Here is a 13,719-nt window from a genome sequence, read left to right as displayed (position 1 = left end):
AATCTCAGAACAGTTAGATCATGGCTTTCCTCTACTTAAACTCCCACTTCCTCTTTCTCTCCATGTAAAAGCCAAGTATAGCCAAGGCCCACAGGCTCTATCAAGTTCGTGCTCCCTGCTTCACCTCTTCTCTTTCTCTGTTCTCATACCCTTTGCTCCACATCTAAAGGCCTCTTGGACATTTCTCAGTCTTGAAGGGTTGCTCTAGTTCTTTCTTCTTGGGATATTTTTCTTCCAGCATTTGTAGAATTAACTCCATACCTAGTTTGCTTCCTGTTGCAGTGATAAATACCTTGGGCACAATCAGCTTGGGGGAGGAAAGGGTTTATTTCAGTTTGTAGGTTACAGCTCTTTACTAAGAGAAGCCAAGGCAGAACTCAGTGCAGGAGTCTGAAGCAGATGCGCAGAGGACATGCTGACCTCACGCTCAGTCACCTCTCTTATATTGCCCAGGTCCACATGCTTGGGATGGCACCGTCCATAGTGTGCTAGGCCCTGTAACATTAATTAGCAATTAAGTAATTTAATAAATTAGTAAATTAAGATACTGGCCATCTGACTTAGGCAATTCTTTAGTTGAGTGTCCTAGGTTTGTGTTAAGTTGACAATTTGAAGCTATGATATTCTACCCTTTGTCAATTTTGACATGCAAACACAGAACTTTAAACCATAACATTTTCTTTCTTTTATACAAGATGTCATACTAATAACACGATATAAAGCATAATGGGCTTTAAAAGACCCTTCAAAACTTCAAGGTCTCGCCAGGCAGTGGAGGTCCACGCCTTTAATCCCAGCACTCAGGAGGCAGAGTCAGGCAGATCTCTGTGAGTTTGAGGCCAGCCTGGTCTACAAGAGTTAGTTCCAGGATGGGTTCCAAAGCTACACAGAGAAACTCTGTCTTGAAAAACAAACAAACAAACAAAAACATTCAAGGTTTCTTTAAAAATTCAATGCCTCTTAACCGGATTCCTATAAAATCCAAAATTAATTAAATACATTTTGGGGAGAAAGTGCAGTACTTCAGCTTACAGTGCCCATCATCAAGGGCAGGCAAGGCAGACAGTCAAGGCTGGGACTGATAAGAAACCACAGGGAATGTTGCTTACTGGCTTGCCACCCAGCTTATCCACTGCCTTTCTCATACAGCCCGTAGCCAGCTGCCTAGAGATGGCACTGCCCACAGCGGGATAGACCCTCCCACATCAATTAGCAATGAAGAACATGCCTCTCAGACCACATGCCCACAGGTCACCCTGATCTAGGCAATTCCTCAGTTGAGGCTCCCTCTTCCCAGGTTACTCTACGCTGTGTCAAGTTGACAGCTGAAGGTAATTATGACAACTCCCCCCACTTTCTTCTAAAATTTGCTTCAGTCTCATGTCTTCCCTTAACCATCTTATTAAAGACTGGGGGCTGGGGAGACTGCTCAGTGGGTAAAGTGCTTGCCTATGCAGCCACGAGGACCTAAGTTCAGACCATCAGCACCCAAGCAAAAGCCGGGTGTCGTAGCACACACATGTAGCTGTAGGATGGTGGAAACAGGCAGATCTCTGCAGTTCATGGCAGAGTACGAACACGGTCCACACAGAGCAGGGGAGAAGGACTGCATATGTTTGGGCCTTAGCTGAACTTTATAGGATAAAGGGAAACAGGTCAACGACCCATGCAATGCGATGAAATCACAAATGTAAATACCTCCCCATGCCTAGGTTAGCTTGGGCTATTAATACAAAATATCATGAATCGCTTGACTTAACACTTTCCCAGTCGTAGAGGCTCCAGGAAGCTCTAGGCTCTGTGATCCAGATCTGGCATCTGAGAGTGAATGCCCTTTTTATGGTGTTTCCTGTCTAGCAAAGAGAAATCTCAGGGGGCTCTTACAAGACCACTTACCCATTCACAAGGACCCCCTGCCTTTATGACTTAATCATCTTCCTACCTTCTCATGCTGTCATATTGGGGGGCAGGTAGGACTTCGGTGTATGATCTTGGTAGCAGGATACATTCAGTCTATCACACTGGGTCTTTTCCCAGGTGGTTATTTAACCTGAGTACTACTCATTGATATTAATTCAGACTTTGGAAGTCAAACTCAATGAGAATGCCCATTGCAGAATGGCTTCGGAGTGCAGCACAAATGCCTTAGGTGTGAGTGTACCACATCACCACTCTAGAAGGCAGCAGGGATTTCAACTCCACCAGCTATGGTGCCGTTGGTTTGCTTAGGGTGGTGGCTGGTGATGGAAATGCCAAAATACAAGTTACAGGAGGCTGTACAACAGTTTGAAATACAGACTATGAAACTTTACATTGGGTGTTGTTGGAGAGGAGTCCTACGACACATTTTACTAACTGAAGGTGTTCTCTAAGCATAGAAAATGGGTGTATTTGGCCTTTGCTATATTGACACCTGGTATAAAACAAACTCTTTTTAGAACCAGCCTTTTAGCTTAAATGTATGATTTACCTGTTCTTAGCAATAGGTACTACCTATTCGTTTCATTATAAGTAATTATTCCTTCTAGTTAGATGTCAAGTCCAGTCGTTTTTAGTTATTGAAGGATTGTATGCTGTCAACATGCAGATATGACATATTTTAGACTTCTGCATGCGTGAAACAGTTTTCCTGCGACTCATAAGCTTTAGTGGACAAGGACAAAACCTCTCTTCCCTCTAAATTTTGACTCCGGGAATTTTGCTCATAGAGTCACTGAAATGCAGTCCCTTGCTGGCACATAATAATCAATTCATATTATTCAAGTGACTGGGCCAAATAAATTTTATTCAGAAGAAATATTTAGGCATGTGCTTCCAGGACTTAGATTAAGGAATCTATGAAATAGTATTTGTCATATATTGGTTTTTATGAGAATATACATTCATACAAGTTAATTATGTAATAGTTTATGGCACACTTTTGTTGTAAGCAAGCAAAAACTTTCACAGTTGTTTGCTTACTGGTGTGTGCAAGCACCCATTCATGCCACAGTGTGAGTGTGGGGGTTAAAGGACAAATTATGGAAGCTGCCTTTTTCCTTCATGTGGTTTCTGGGCCATCTAACTGAGGCGGTCAGGTTTCCCAGCAGTTGTCTCTGTCTGCTGGGCCATCTTGCCTGCCCCAGTATACTGATTTTTAAGAACAGTTTTAAACTTGCTAAACAAGCAAGCAGGTACTATTGAGATTCATACGCACCCTCTCTGCCCCACCATACCCATACTCTCCCTATTAATAACAGGCTTCATTAATAATAAGTACTTGTCACTGGACAGAGGTAGCACAAGCCTTTAATCCCAGAACTCAAAAGATAGAGGCAGGCGGATCTTTGTGAGTTTGAGGGCAGCCTGGTCTACAAAGTGAGTTCCAGAACAGTCAGAGTTTTTACACAGAGGAAAGAAACCCTGCCTCAAAAATAAAAAAAAGCCCCTCATTTTAAAAATATAAATAAATAGTTGTTGTAATGAACCAGTTTAGATTACATGAGAATTATTGTCTAAAGTCTATAGCTTCTGCAAAGTTCTTGGGTGTAGAGGGCCGCAACCACACTCTCCACCATAGATGGCGCTGCACCGCCAGGTGAGCTAGAAAGCTCACATGTGTTGGTATTTTCCACTACTCCCAAGGTTTCACCTGGGACTGGGAGCAGTTGACCAATCCAAGAATGACACGTCCAAAGCAGGGTCTGTTTCCTATATAAGGGATGGGTTCCATCTTATCTGGGTCTCCGCCATGTGGCTTATGCTCTAGCTCCCAAGAGACATAAAGCTTTTCTGCAGAAGGATCCTATGTGTACCGCATGGTTCTTGCTGGCGAGACGGTAGCGCGGGACATCTGGTGCCGAAACCCGGGACGCCGAGGAATCCTGACCACCGCACCGACGGGGATCTCTTGGATTCACCTTGGATTCAGGAAGGATTCAGAACTGCGGGTCTGCATAATCAGAGAGGTAATGTCTGTTCCTGGATTTTTCGGTTTTGAGCTTGACTTGTCTCCGCATTGGGAAGGTTTCATACAGGCCTTGATGCTTATCTTAGCAATTCTCTTATTTTCCGTCAGAAATTGCTTAAAAGATGAATCTTGCCAAGCGGTTGTTGCAAAGGCGGAGGAAATTCAGGACAGAATATCAGAAACTGAATGCAGTGGGAGGTTAGACGCGCGCGTGAGAAAAAAAATTAAGGAAAGAGGACCCTCCAGGAATTCTAAGGAAGTAAAAATGGGGGAGAACATTGGTCCACAAGGCCAAAAACTTTCTGATATCAATAATAAGACGAATGCAGGTTTGGCTGCAGCCATCATGCAGTCACAAAAACACCCTTTTAAAGGGCCAGACAGAAGAGTTTGCTTTAAATGCGGGAAGCCAGGACACTTAAAAAGGGACTGTAGGTCATCAGAAAAGGAGAGAGCGCCCCCTATGCTTTGCTCACGCTGTGGTAAAGGTTATCATAGGGCAGAGCTCTGCCGCTCCGTTAGGGACGCCCATGGTAAGATCCTCCCACCATTAGGAAACCCACAGATTGGTGATCAAAAAAACGGGATGGCGGGCCCTCGGTCCCAGGGCCCCCAAAAATATGGGAACAAGTTCGTCAGGGCAACGACCGAGGGACCCTCGAAGGCAGAACAAGAGTGGACTTGTGTGCCTCCACCGACTTCTTATTAATGCCTCAAATGGGGGTACAGCCCGTCCCTGTGCAGCTGCCTGAGCCCCTACCCCCTGGAAGCGTGGGCCTGCTTTTAGGACGTGGCTCCCTTACCCTACAGGGATTAATCGTCCACCCAGGTCTCGTTGATAGTCAGCACACTGCTGAGATACAAGCCCTATGCTCTTGCCCTTTAAGTGGAAAGATGTGCTTTCTAATGAATGGAAAGGCCCGGATCCCATCTTATTGAGATCCAGGGGAGCTGTTTGTGTCTTCCCACAGGATCAAGAAAGCCCATTCTGGTTGCCAGAGCGATTGACCCGAACAGTGAAGAGTGATCCACAACATACGGATTCGCCTGAGGACCTGGCTGCTGTTCCTCCTGCCATTTTGCGGATGGATGACAGAGCACCGATGGAGGACACTCTCAGCCTTCCTGAAGTTGTTACCAGTCAACCATAGGATGGCGGTGTCTCCCCGATTTTTTACAACCAATAAGACTCTGGGCCCCCTCCCTACTGTCCTAGAGATGATTTATAAGTTTGGCTGTAGGACTTCAGTCCTGGGCCGTGTCTCTCATTCCCCTACTTCAAAGAATGGGTGGGGGTGGAAATGTTTTGGAACAGTCCTATGCTATGGATTAGTGTTTTTCCTCTGGATGGTCTGCTGACTCAAATCCCAAAATCGTAGGGACAAATTGGTTATTGCACAAGCGCTGGCTGCCCTGGAACAGGGGGCCTCTACTGATGTGTGATTATCTATGTTAAAGCAGTAAGGTTTAAGCCAACCAGCTCCTGCACCCCTAGGACTGTGGTCCATTGCACAGGGTGGAGTGCTTGGCTTAGCTAGCCCTGAAGGTTGTCGAGCTGAACAGCATTGCACAGAGAATGACCCTCTCTGAGAGATAAGTCGCTCTGCTTAAGGGTTTCCTGCCGTATATTCCCTTTCCCAGAAAATTGGCAGAGGGCAGGCCGGATAGGTTCCAGGTGTCATGAGCCTAGGGACAGATTCCGTGTAAGCCCATTTTAATGTTTTCATTTTGGGAAGTGCGACCTCTATCTTTACCTTCCTAGGGAGTTGCCTTTCTGCAAAGAAGTAAAATTAGGGGGAGATGTAGAGGGCCGCAACCACACTCTCCACCATAGATGGCGCTGCACCGCCAGGTGAGCTAGAAAGCTCACATATGTTGGTATTTTCCACTACTCCCAAGGTTTCACCTGGGACTGGGAGCAGTTGACCAATCCAAGAATGACACGTCCAAAGCAGGGTCTGTTTCCTATATAAGGGATGGGTTCCATCTTATCTGGGTCTCCGCCATGTGGCTTATGCTCTAGCTCCCAAGAGACATAAAGCTTTTCTGCAGAAGGATCCTATGTGTACCGCGTGGTTCTTGCTGGCGAGACGGTAGCGCGGGACACTTGGGGTTTGCCTAATATTACTTACTGGGCCAGGATTCCATCTTGTTCTGTTTCATTGTCTTGGCTCTTTAGGTTCTATTGGCTCGGACAGTTTCTCAGACTTTTCTCCTTCGATGGGCTGGAGAGTCTAAAGCAAACTGCCGTCATGGAAGGCCTCTCCTTCATTGCAACTTGTCCTTGGCGTCTCTGAAGGCATCTGGACATATTGAATGCTGGTATTGTTGTCTCACATTCAAATGAGAATGTGGAATGCAAGTGTGATGCGGGTAGTGAAGAGGACTGGAACAAAGGCTACTTCTGCAGCTGCTTCAGTTTAGTAGGGTTGAAATATGGGCGGCATTTGGCTTGCCTGTGTTCACCCTTCCATCTGTCCCATCAACTTGGCAGGTGTTCCCTGAGCCTCTGCGGTGAGAACAGAAGTGTGGGTGGGATGTTGGGTTGTTCAATGATAAGGGAAACAAAGTGCCCCCATGAAACTACAGGTAAAGTAAATGGACAGTTAATAAATAACTAGAGAAGCAAAACAATCTAACACAGAACTTGTGACAAGTACAGAAAATAAAACCTTCTTATATTTGTAGATGGAAGTTTCTATCTTGTCCAGTCCCTCACCAGTTCAGTCTCAAAGAAACACACAGAGGCTTATATTAATAATAAACTGTTTGGCCTATTAGCTCAGGCTTATTATTAACTAGCTCTTACAACTTAAATCAACACACAATTTTTGGTTACATTTAGTCATGTGAGACATTCTCATAGTCATGTGAGACATTCTCATCTTGCTTCTTCTGTGTCTTGCTGGTGACTCGCCCTCTGCTTTTTCTCTTACCAGAACTCTCTTAGTCTGGTCATGCTGCCTATACTTCCTGCCTGACTACTGGCCAAGCAATGTTATATTAAACTAATATGAGTGACAAATCTTTAAAGTGTAGAAGAAAATTATCCCACGGTATATATTAAAGAATGTCTCAGAAAGCAAGGGGAATGAAGATTAACCTAATTAAAATAATGCATTAGTTAGACTCTCATTACTTAAAGTAACAGTCAAAACTATTGTTTATTTGGAGCTTTAAAATTATCCAATTCAGAGCTGGTGTGATAACTCCCCATAGTGCCCATGTCCCAGACTTCTGCTATTTTATTGCTCAGCCATGCATGGATTCATTTCCCAGGATCATCCCATGCCTAAGACAGTTTTCAGGGCTCTAGCTATCACATTTGAATTCTTGTTGGAATGAAGTCAAAATGGGCAAAGAACTCCTATTCTTACATTTCTATTTAGCTCTTATTGACAAGAATTTAGTTGGTGGTTGTGTATACCTACTAAATATTTGTAGTTTTCTTGCTGTAGAACAGACTCATTCACTCTAGCATGCTCCGGAATTACCCATAAGACATGTTGACATATGGAATATTGTACTAAATATCTAGTTTCTCATTTAGTAGGAGATTAAGAGAATTTGTGTTCCCAATAGGTTCTAATACACATCTGATAATGCTAGTCCAGGACAATATTTTGGATCACTACCATCAAAAAAGAAAGCTTGAGAATTAGGGTCACATCTCTGTAGGTGGGCCACCATTTAATCTTTTATCCCTTCCATTTCTATACTGAAATTATGCTCTTGGCGATCAAGTATTTCACCTTTAATATATCAGTTCTGTATAGCTTTATACAATTTAATCATTTTTGTTAAGGTTTATGTTTTAGTTAGGATAATATTATGCAACAAACTATTTCAGTGGTAGCATAAAGCAGTGTATTAAGAAGAACAGAACTTAGAGCATCTATCTGTCATCTATCTATCTGTTTGCCTGCCTATCTATCTATCTATCTATCTATCTATCTATCTATCTATCTATCTATCTATCATTTCTCTCTTTCTTTCTCTATCTCTATCTCTCTATCTCTCATCTATCTACCTATAGGATTTATTAGAGTGACTTGCAGACTCTGTTCAGCTATGGCACATGGAAGTTCCCTGAATTCAGTAGCTGTTCAGTACACTAGACTGGATGTCTCATCTAGTCTTCAGTATATGCTAGAACCTTGAAGAAGTAGGCTCTAATGACAGTGAAGGATGAGCTTGCTAGCGAGAGGGAGGAGGGAGGGCTGCCTTCCTCCGGGCTTTTATATAGGCTGTAGCAGAAGCTGTGGCCCAGATCAAAGGTGGATCATCCCACCTGCAAAGGTCTGAATTAAAGGTGAATCTCCCACCTTAAAGATCTGGGTTAGAGATGAGTTCCACTTCAAATGAATTAATTGAGAAAAAAATCCTTCACATATATACCCAGTCTTTAGGGTTTTTGTTAAATCCAGATATAATTAAATTGACAACCAAAATAGCCCTTACAAGTCTATTCCTTGCCAAGTTGACACAAAATCTTATCTATTTATGCCATTCTTGATTTCCAAATGAAGATAATAACCAGGTTATAACTAATCTTAACATGACCCATGTACAATTTTTTAAAAAAGATTTATTTATGTATTATGTATACAACATTAATTCTATGTATGCTTGCATGCCAGAAGAGATCTCATTATAGATGGCTGTGAGCCACCATGTGGTTGCTGGGAATTGAACTCAGGACCTCTGGAAGAGCAGTCAGTGTTCTTAACCTCTGAGTCATCTCTCCAGCCCTCCACATACAATTACAAAAGCTTTATATATTTAACCGGGTCATAATTCTGCCTAACATGATATAACTATCTCTTGTATAACTTCAGATGCATTATACATTTATAATGGTTGAAAATGTCCCCTGAGGAACATTATTTTATATCTCAACTTAAAAATGATAACCACTGATACCTCTTTTTAATTTTATAAATATTTTTTAAATAATAAAATGTGATAAGATAAAACAAAAACTAACACACTGGAATTGAACAAAATGAACAAACAGAAGGAACTGAGCCCAAGAGTAGGTACAAGACTCAGAGACCCACTTATGTGCACACTCAGGAATCCCATAGAAACACTAAACTAGAAGACATAATATATATGCAGAGGGCCTTGTGCAGACCTGTGCAGACCCTGTAAACTCTGCTTCAGCATCTGCGAGTTCATATGAGCTGTGATTGTGTTGATTTAGAGGATCTGGTTGTCTTGGTGTCCTCCATTTCTTCTGGGTTTTGTTTCAACTTTTTGTGTCTGTTGAGGCTCATTTTGTGCCCATATATGTGTACCACTTTGGAGAAAATTCTATGAGGTGCTGAGAAGAACGGTTTTTTTTTGATGTTTGGGTGACATATTCTGTAAGTGTCTGCTCTGTCCATTTGGTTAATAACATCAGTTATTCAGTTGGCTCCAGGATTTCTCTGTGCAGTTTTGTCTGGATGACTTGTTTATTGACAAGAGTGGGGTATTGCAGTCTCCCACTGTTAGTGAGGGAGGGTCAGTACGTGATTTAAGCTGTTGTAGTGTTTCTTTTATGAACTTGGATGCCCTTGTCTTTGATGTAGAGATGCTAAGAATTTATATGTTCTCTTGGTAGATTTTTCCTCTGAGTATTTAGTCTCCTTCCCTATCTCTTCTGATTAGTTTTGGTTTGAAGTCTGCTTTGTCAGATATTAGAATGGCAACACCAGCTTGCTTCTCATGCCCATTTGCTTAGAAAATCTTTTTCCATGAGTTTATCTTAAAGTTATCCTTGATGTTAAGGTGTGTTTCTTGAATAGGGAAGAAAAATGAATCCTGTTTTCACATCGATTTTGTCAGTGTTTGTCTTTTTATTAAAGAATTGAGCCCATTGTTGTTGAGAGATACCAATGAGCAGTGTTTGTTGATTCCTGTTATTTGGTCATTGTGGTGTGTGTGTGTGTGTGTGTGTGTGTGTGTGTGAGAGAGAGAGAGAGAGAGAAAGAGAGAGAGAGAGAGAGAGAGAGAGAGAGAGAGAGAGAGAGTCTGTTTGCCTATTTTTCCTCTCTTTTGATTTACTGGTCTGGGATTATTTATTTTCTATGTTTTCTTGGGTGTGCCTGACTTCTTTAGGTTGGAGTTATTTCTTGTACCTTCTATAGGGCTGGATTTGAAAACAGATATTGGGGCTGGAGAGATGGCTCAGAGGTTAAGAGCACTGCCTGCTCTTCCAGAGGTCCTGAGTTCAATTCCCAGCAACCACATGTTGGCTCACAACCATCTGTAATGAGATCTGGTGCCCTCTTCTGGCCAGCAAGCATACAGAGAGACAGAACACTGTATGCATAACAAATGAATAAATAAATAAATAAATCTTTAAAAAAAAAAAAGAAAACAGATATTGCTAAAGTTTGGTTTTTATCATGGAATGTCTATTTTCTCCATCTGTTGTGATAGAAAGTTTTGCTGGGTATAGTAGTCTGGGCTGGCGTTATGTGGTCTCTCAGAATCTGCACTGTTCAGGTCCTTCTGATTTTGTACTTTTGCTTGTTTTCTGAGACAGGGTTTCTTGTGTAATAGTCCTGGCTGTCCTGGACTCTGTAGACCAGGCTGTACTTGAACTTACAGAGGTCTGTATGCCTTTGCCTCCCAAGTGCTGGTATTGAAAGTATGAACCACCAAGCACAGCCTGTTCAGGTTTTCTGGCTTTTAGAGTCTCCCTTGAGAAGTCAGGTTTTATCCTCATAGGTCTGCCTTTATACATTACTTTTTCCCTTCCAGCTTTTAATAGTCTTTGTTCTGTATGTTTAGTTTTGATTATTATGTGCTGAGAGACCTTTCTTTTATGGTCCAGTCTATTTGATGTTCTTTAAACTTCTTGTACCTTGATAGGCATCACCTTCTTCAGATTAAAGGGATTTTCTTCTATGATTTTGTTGAAAATATTTTCTATGCCTTTGACCTGTGTTTCTTTTCCTTCCTTTGTTCCTATGACTCTTACTGTTGTGAATTTTTTTTTAAAAAAAAAACAAAACAATGCTGTAAGATTCCCAGCAGCAGTAGGCAGCAGAAATGCTGTAGGTCCCTGAATGGTGATAGCGGGGCATGTGGCGGCAGGCAATGGGCCCTGGGAGCAGCCACCTGGCAGAAACGGCTGGTCCCCAAGTGGGTGGCTGGTCCCAGGCAGGGAGACACATGGTGGGTGGGCAGGAGACAGAAACATGAATAGACACACATGTAGAAATGAGGTTAAATACTTATTCAGGGAGCTATGGAGGGGAAGGCAAAAAGGGGAGAAAGGAGGTGAGAGGGAGAGAGGGAGGGAGGGAGGGAGGGAGAGAGAGAGAGAGAGAGAGAGAGAGAGAGAGAGAGAGAGAGAGAGAAAGGGAAGGGAGCGGGTCAGGGGGAGTGTGCCTGACCAAAGGGGACAGAGAGAGGCCAAGATGGCGAGAGGAGGGGAGGGGCTGCAAGGAGTGAGTGTGGTTTGTCTCTTAAAGTGACAAATCATAACACTTACATTTGGTCTTTGCACACTGCCCCAGATTTCCTGGACATCTTGTGCCTGGAATTTTTAGATTCAACATTTCCTTTGACTGAAGGGCCCATTTCTTCTAGCATGTTCTTAAAGTCTGAGAGTCTCTTTTCCATCTCTTGTGTTCTGTTGGTGAGGCTTGCTCTGAGATTCCCATTCCAGTCCCTAAATGTTTCACTTCCATATTGCCCTCAATTTGTGGTTTTTATTGACTGTGCTTTCACTTTCGGGCCTTTGTTTTTTCTTTTCCTCTCACTGTTTGTTTGTGATTTTATAAATTTCTTCAAAGAATTTGTTCATTACCTCTTTAAGAACCTCTATCATATTTATAAGGGCTATTTTAAGGTCTTTTTATTGTGCTTCTTTTATGTTGCAATACTCAGGGCCTGCTATGACAGGGTTGTCGGGCTCTAGCGGAGTCATGTTACCCTGGCTGTTCCTGATGGGTTTCTATGGTGGCATTTGGGTGTCTGGGTTTGGGAAGGTTTTAATTCTAGGTGCTGATATCTGGCATTGTCTTCGTTGGGTGGGTGTTTTGCTGCTTGGTTTCTGTTGCCCTCTAGTTCTTAGGACAGTGTGGTTGGTCTGTGTGGCCTGATAAGAAATTCTTCTGGGATATTGATGGGTGCGGCCGCTGAGGGTCAAGGGTAAGGTATGTTTTTAGACTTTGGGAGCTGATGCTTAGGAATGGGGCGGGCTTAGGAGGAGAGGCTGAGGTGTTCTGTAGGAAGGCAGGAAGCAGGGCCTTCCACCAGGATCTGTTTAGGAACCGGCCAGAGAGTGAGGAAAGGCCTCTGCAGGTGGTCTGCTAGAGATGGGGATGAAAATGGTGGATGAACTTGAAGGACCGAGAGACAGCGAAGATCTAAAGCTCACCAACCTGCCTAGCCGACCTACTTGCCGCTCTGTTGGTCTTGGCTAGCCCAAACTGGCCAGCCATTCCCAGGGAGTGCCTGCGGCGACTGGGGGTTGTGATGAGTGGGGGAAGGGACGTGAGGAGGGGACAATCTGTGCGGTTCACTGGAGATGGGGGCAGGGAAGCAAGGGGGGGCCTGCTGCAGAGCTGGGGATGAGCATGGAGGATTGAGTTTGGGGAGTGAGGGAGGTGGGAGCAGCCTGTTGGTTCCCAGGGAAGCCTGCTGGTAGGCACCAGCAGGGTGGGGAAATACAATGAGTTGTCGGAGGACGTTTGGAGGGAAAGGCCTGTGTGATCTACTGGAGAAAGCCACTGATATTCTCTTAATTGATGCTACATTATAAACACATTCTTAGCCAGGCAGTGGTGGCCCTCCCCTTTAATCCCACACTTGGGAGGCAGAGGTAGGGGGATCTGGAAGTTCGAGGCCATCCTGGTCTACAGAGTGAGTTTTAGGACAACCTCCAAAGCTACACAGAGAAACCCGGTCTTGAAAAACAAACAAACAAACAAAACCCCAAACCAAACAAACAAATAAACAAAAACAAAAAATCCCAAATTCATTCTTAACATAGGATGGAAATGCTCACTCATATCAATTATAACCCTCATGTCTGCAAGTGGTCATGTGACTTTAATCAGTCTATCATTTTCATTGCCAGCACTGGAGCAGACCTGCTGTGGCCTCTCCTCACTGTGCCTCCATTCCCAAGGTACTAAGCAGCCCCTGGTGGAGCACCCTGCTTTTGCTCCTCCTGTGAGCACTTCAGCCTCTCCTCCTAAGGTTTCCCCCGTTTCTAAGTGTCAGCCCCCATACCTAGAAATACATCATGCCTGGCTCCACTGGCAACACCTATCAGGATCCCAGAAGAGTTTCTTGCTAGGCAACACACAGCCATCACACTCTCCTAAGAACTAGAGGGCAACAGAAACCAAGGAGCAAAACACCCACCCAACAAAGACAATGCCAGATATCAGCACCTAGAATTACAACCTTCACCAACCCAGAGGCCTAAATGCCACCATAGAAACCCATCAGGAACAGCCAGGACAACATGAGTCTTCTTCTGGATTTCTTCAATCCCCAGAGAGCACTTGAGCAGGTGTTGGCTCTTTTTCTGGAGAAGTGACCCATGCCTTCATTCCTGATGGGTCTGTGTGCCCTTTGCCATCCTGACAGGATTTCTCTGTGTAACAGTCCTAGCTGTTCTGAACTAGCTCTTGTAGACCAGACTGGCCTTGAACTCACTGAGATCCTCCTGCCTCTGCCTCACAAGTGCTGGCTGGGATTAAAGGCATGTGCCACCACTGCCTGACAAAGATTTTTTTTGTTTTTGTTTTTATAGCTTT

The 13,719-nt window shown here is 43.7% G+C and overlaps 1 protein-coding gene and 1 long non-coding RNA gene across 2 annotated transcripts; one reads left to right on the top strand and one right to left on the bottom strand.

Moving 5' to 3' along the window:
* Positions 1–308: 308 nt before the first annotated feature.
* Positions 309–6,260, bottom strand: LOC146896195 (uncharacterized). The gene is made up of 2 exons (XR_015000207.2): positions 6,082–6,260; positions 309–495 (listed from the first exon to the last, which is right to left on the bottom strand). It is a non-coding gene; the product is annotated as an uncharacterized LOC146896195 (long non-coding RNA).
* Positions 3,533–6,006, top strand: LOC148123243 (uncharacterized). The gene is made up of 2 exons (XM_087903710.1): positions 3,533–3,947; positions 4,921–6,006. Exons 1-2 carry the CDS (start codon positions 3,798–3,800, stop codon positions 5,098–5,100), a joined length of 330 nt encoding a protein of 109 aa, XP_087759836.1. The 5' UTR covers positions 3,533–3,797; the 3' UTR covers positions 5,101–6,006.
* Positions 6,261–13,719: the final 7,459 nt, after the last annotated feature.

The sequence above is a fragment of the Myodes glareolus genome, chromosome 1 (genome assembly GCF_982192425.1).
Source record: "Myodes glareolus chromosome 1, mMyoGla1.1, whole genome shotgun sequence".
Lineage (NCBI taxonomy): Eukaryota > Metazoa > Chordata > Mammalia > Rodentia > Cricetidae > Myodes > Myodes glareolus.
This window is presented reverse-complemented; position numbering and strand designations above follow the sequence as displayed.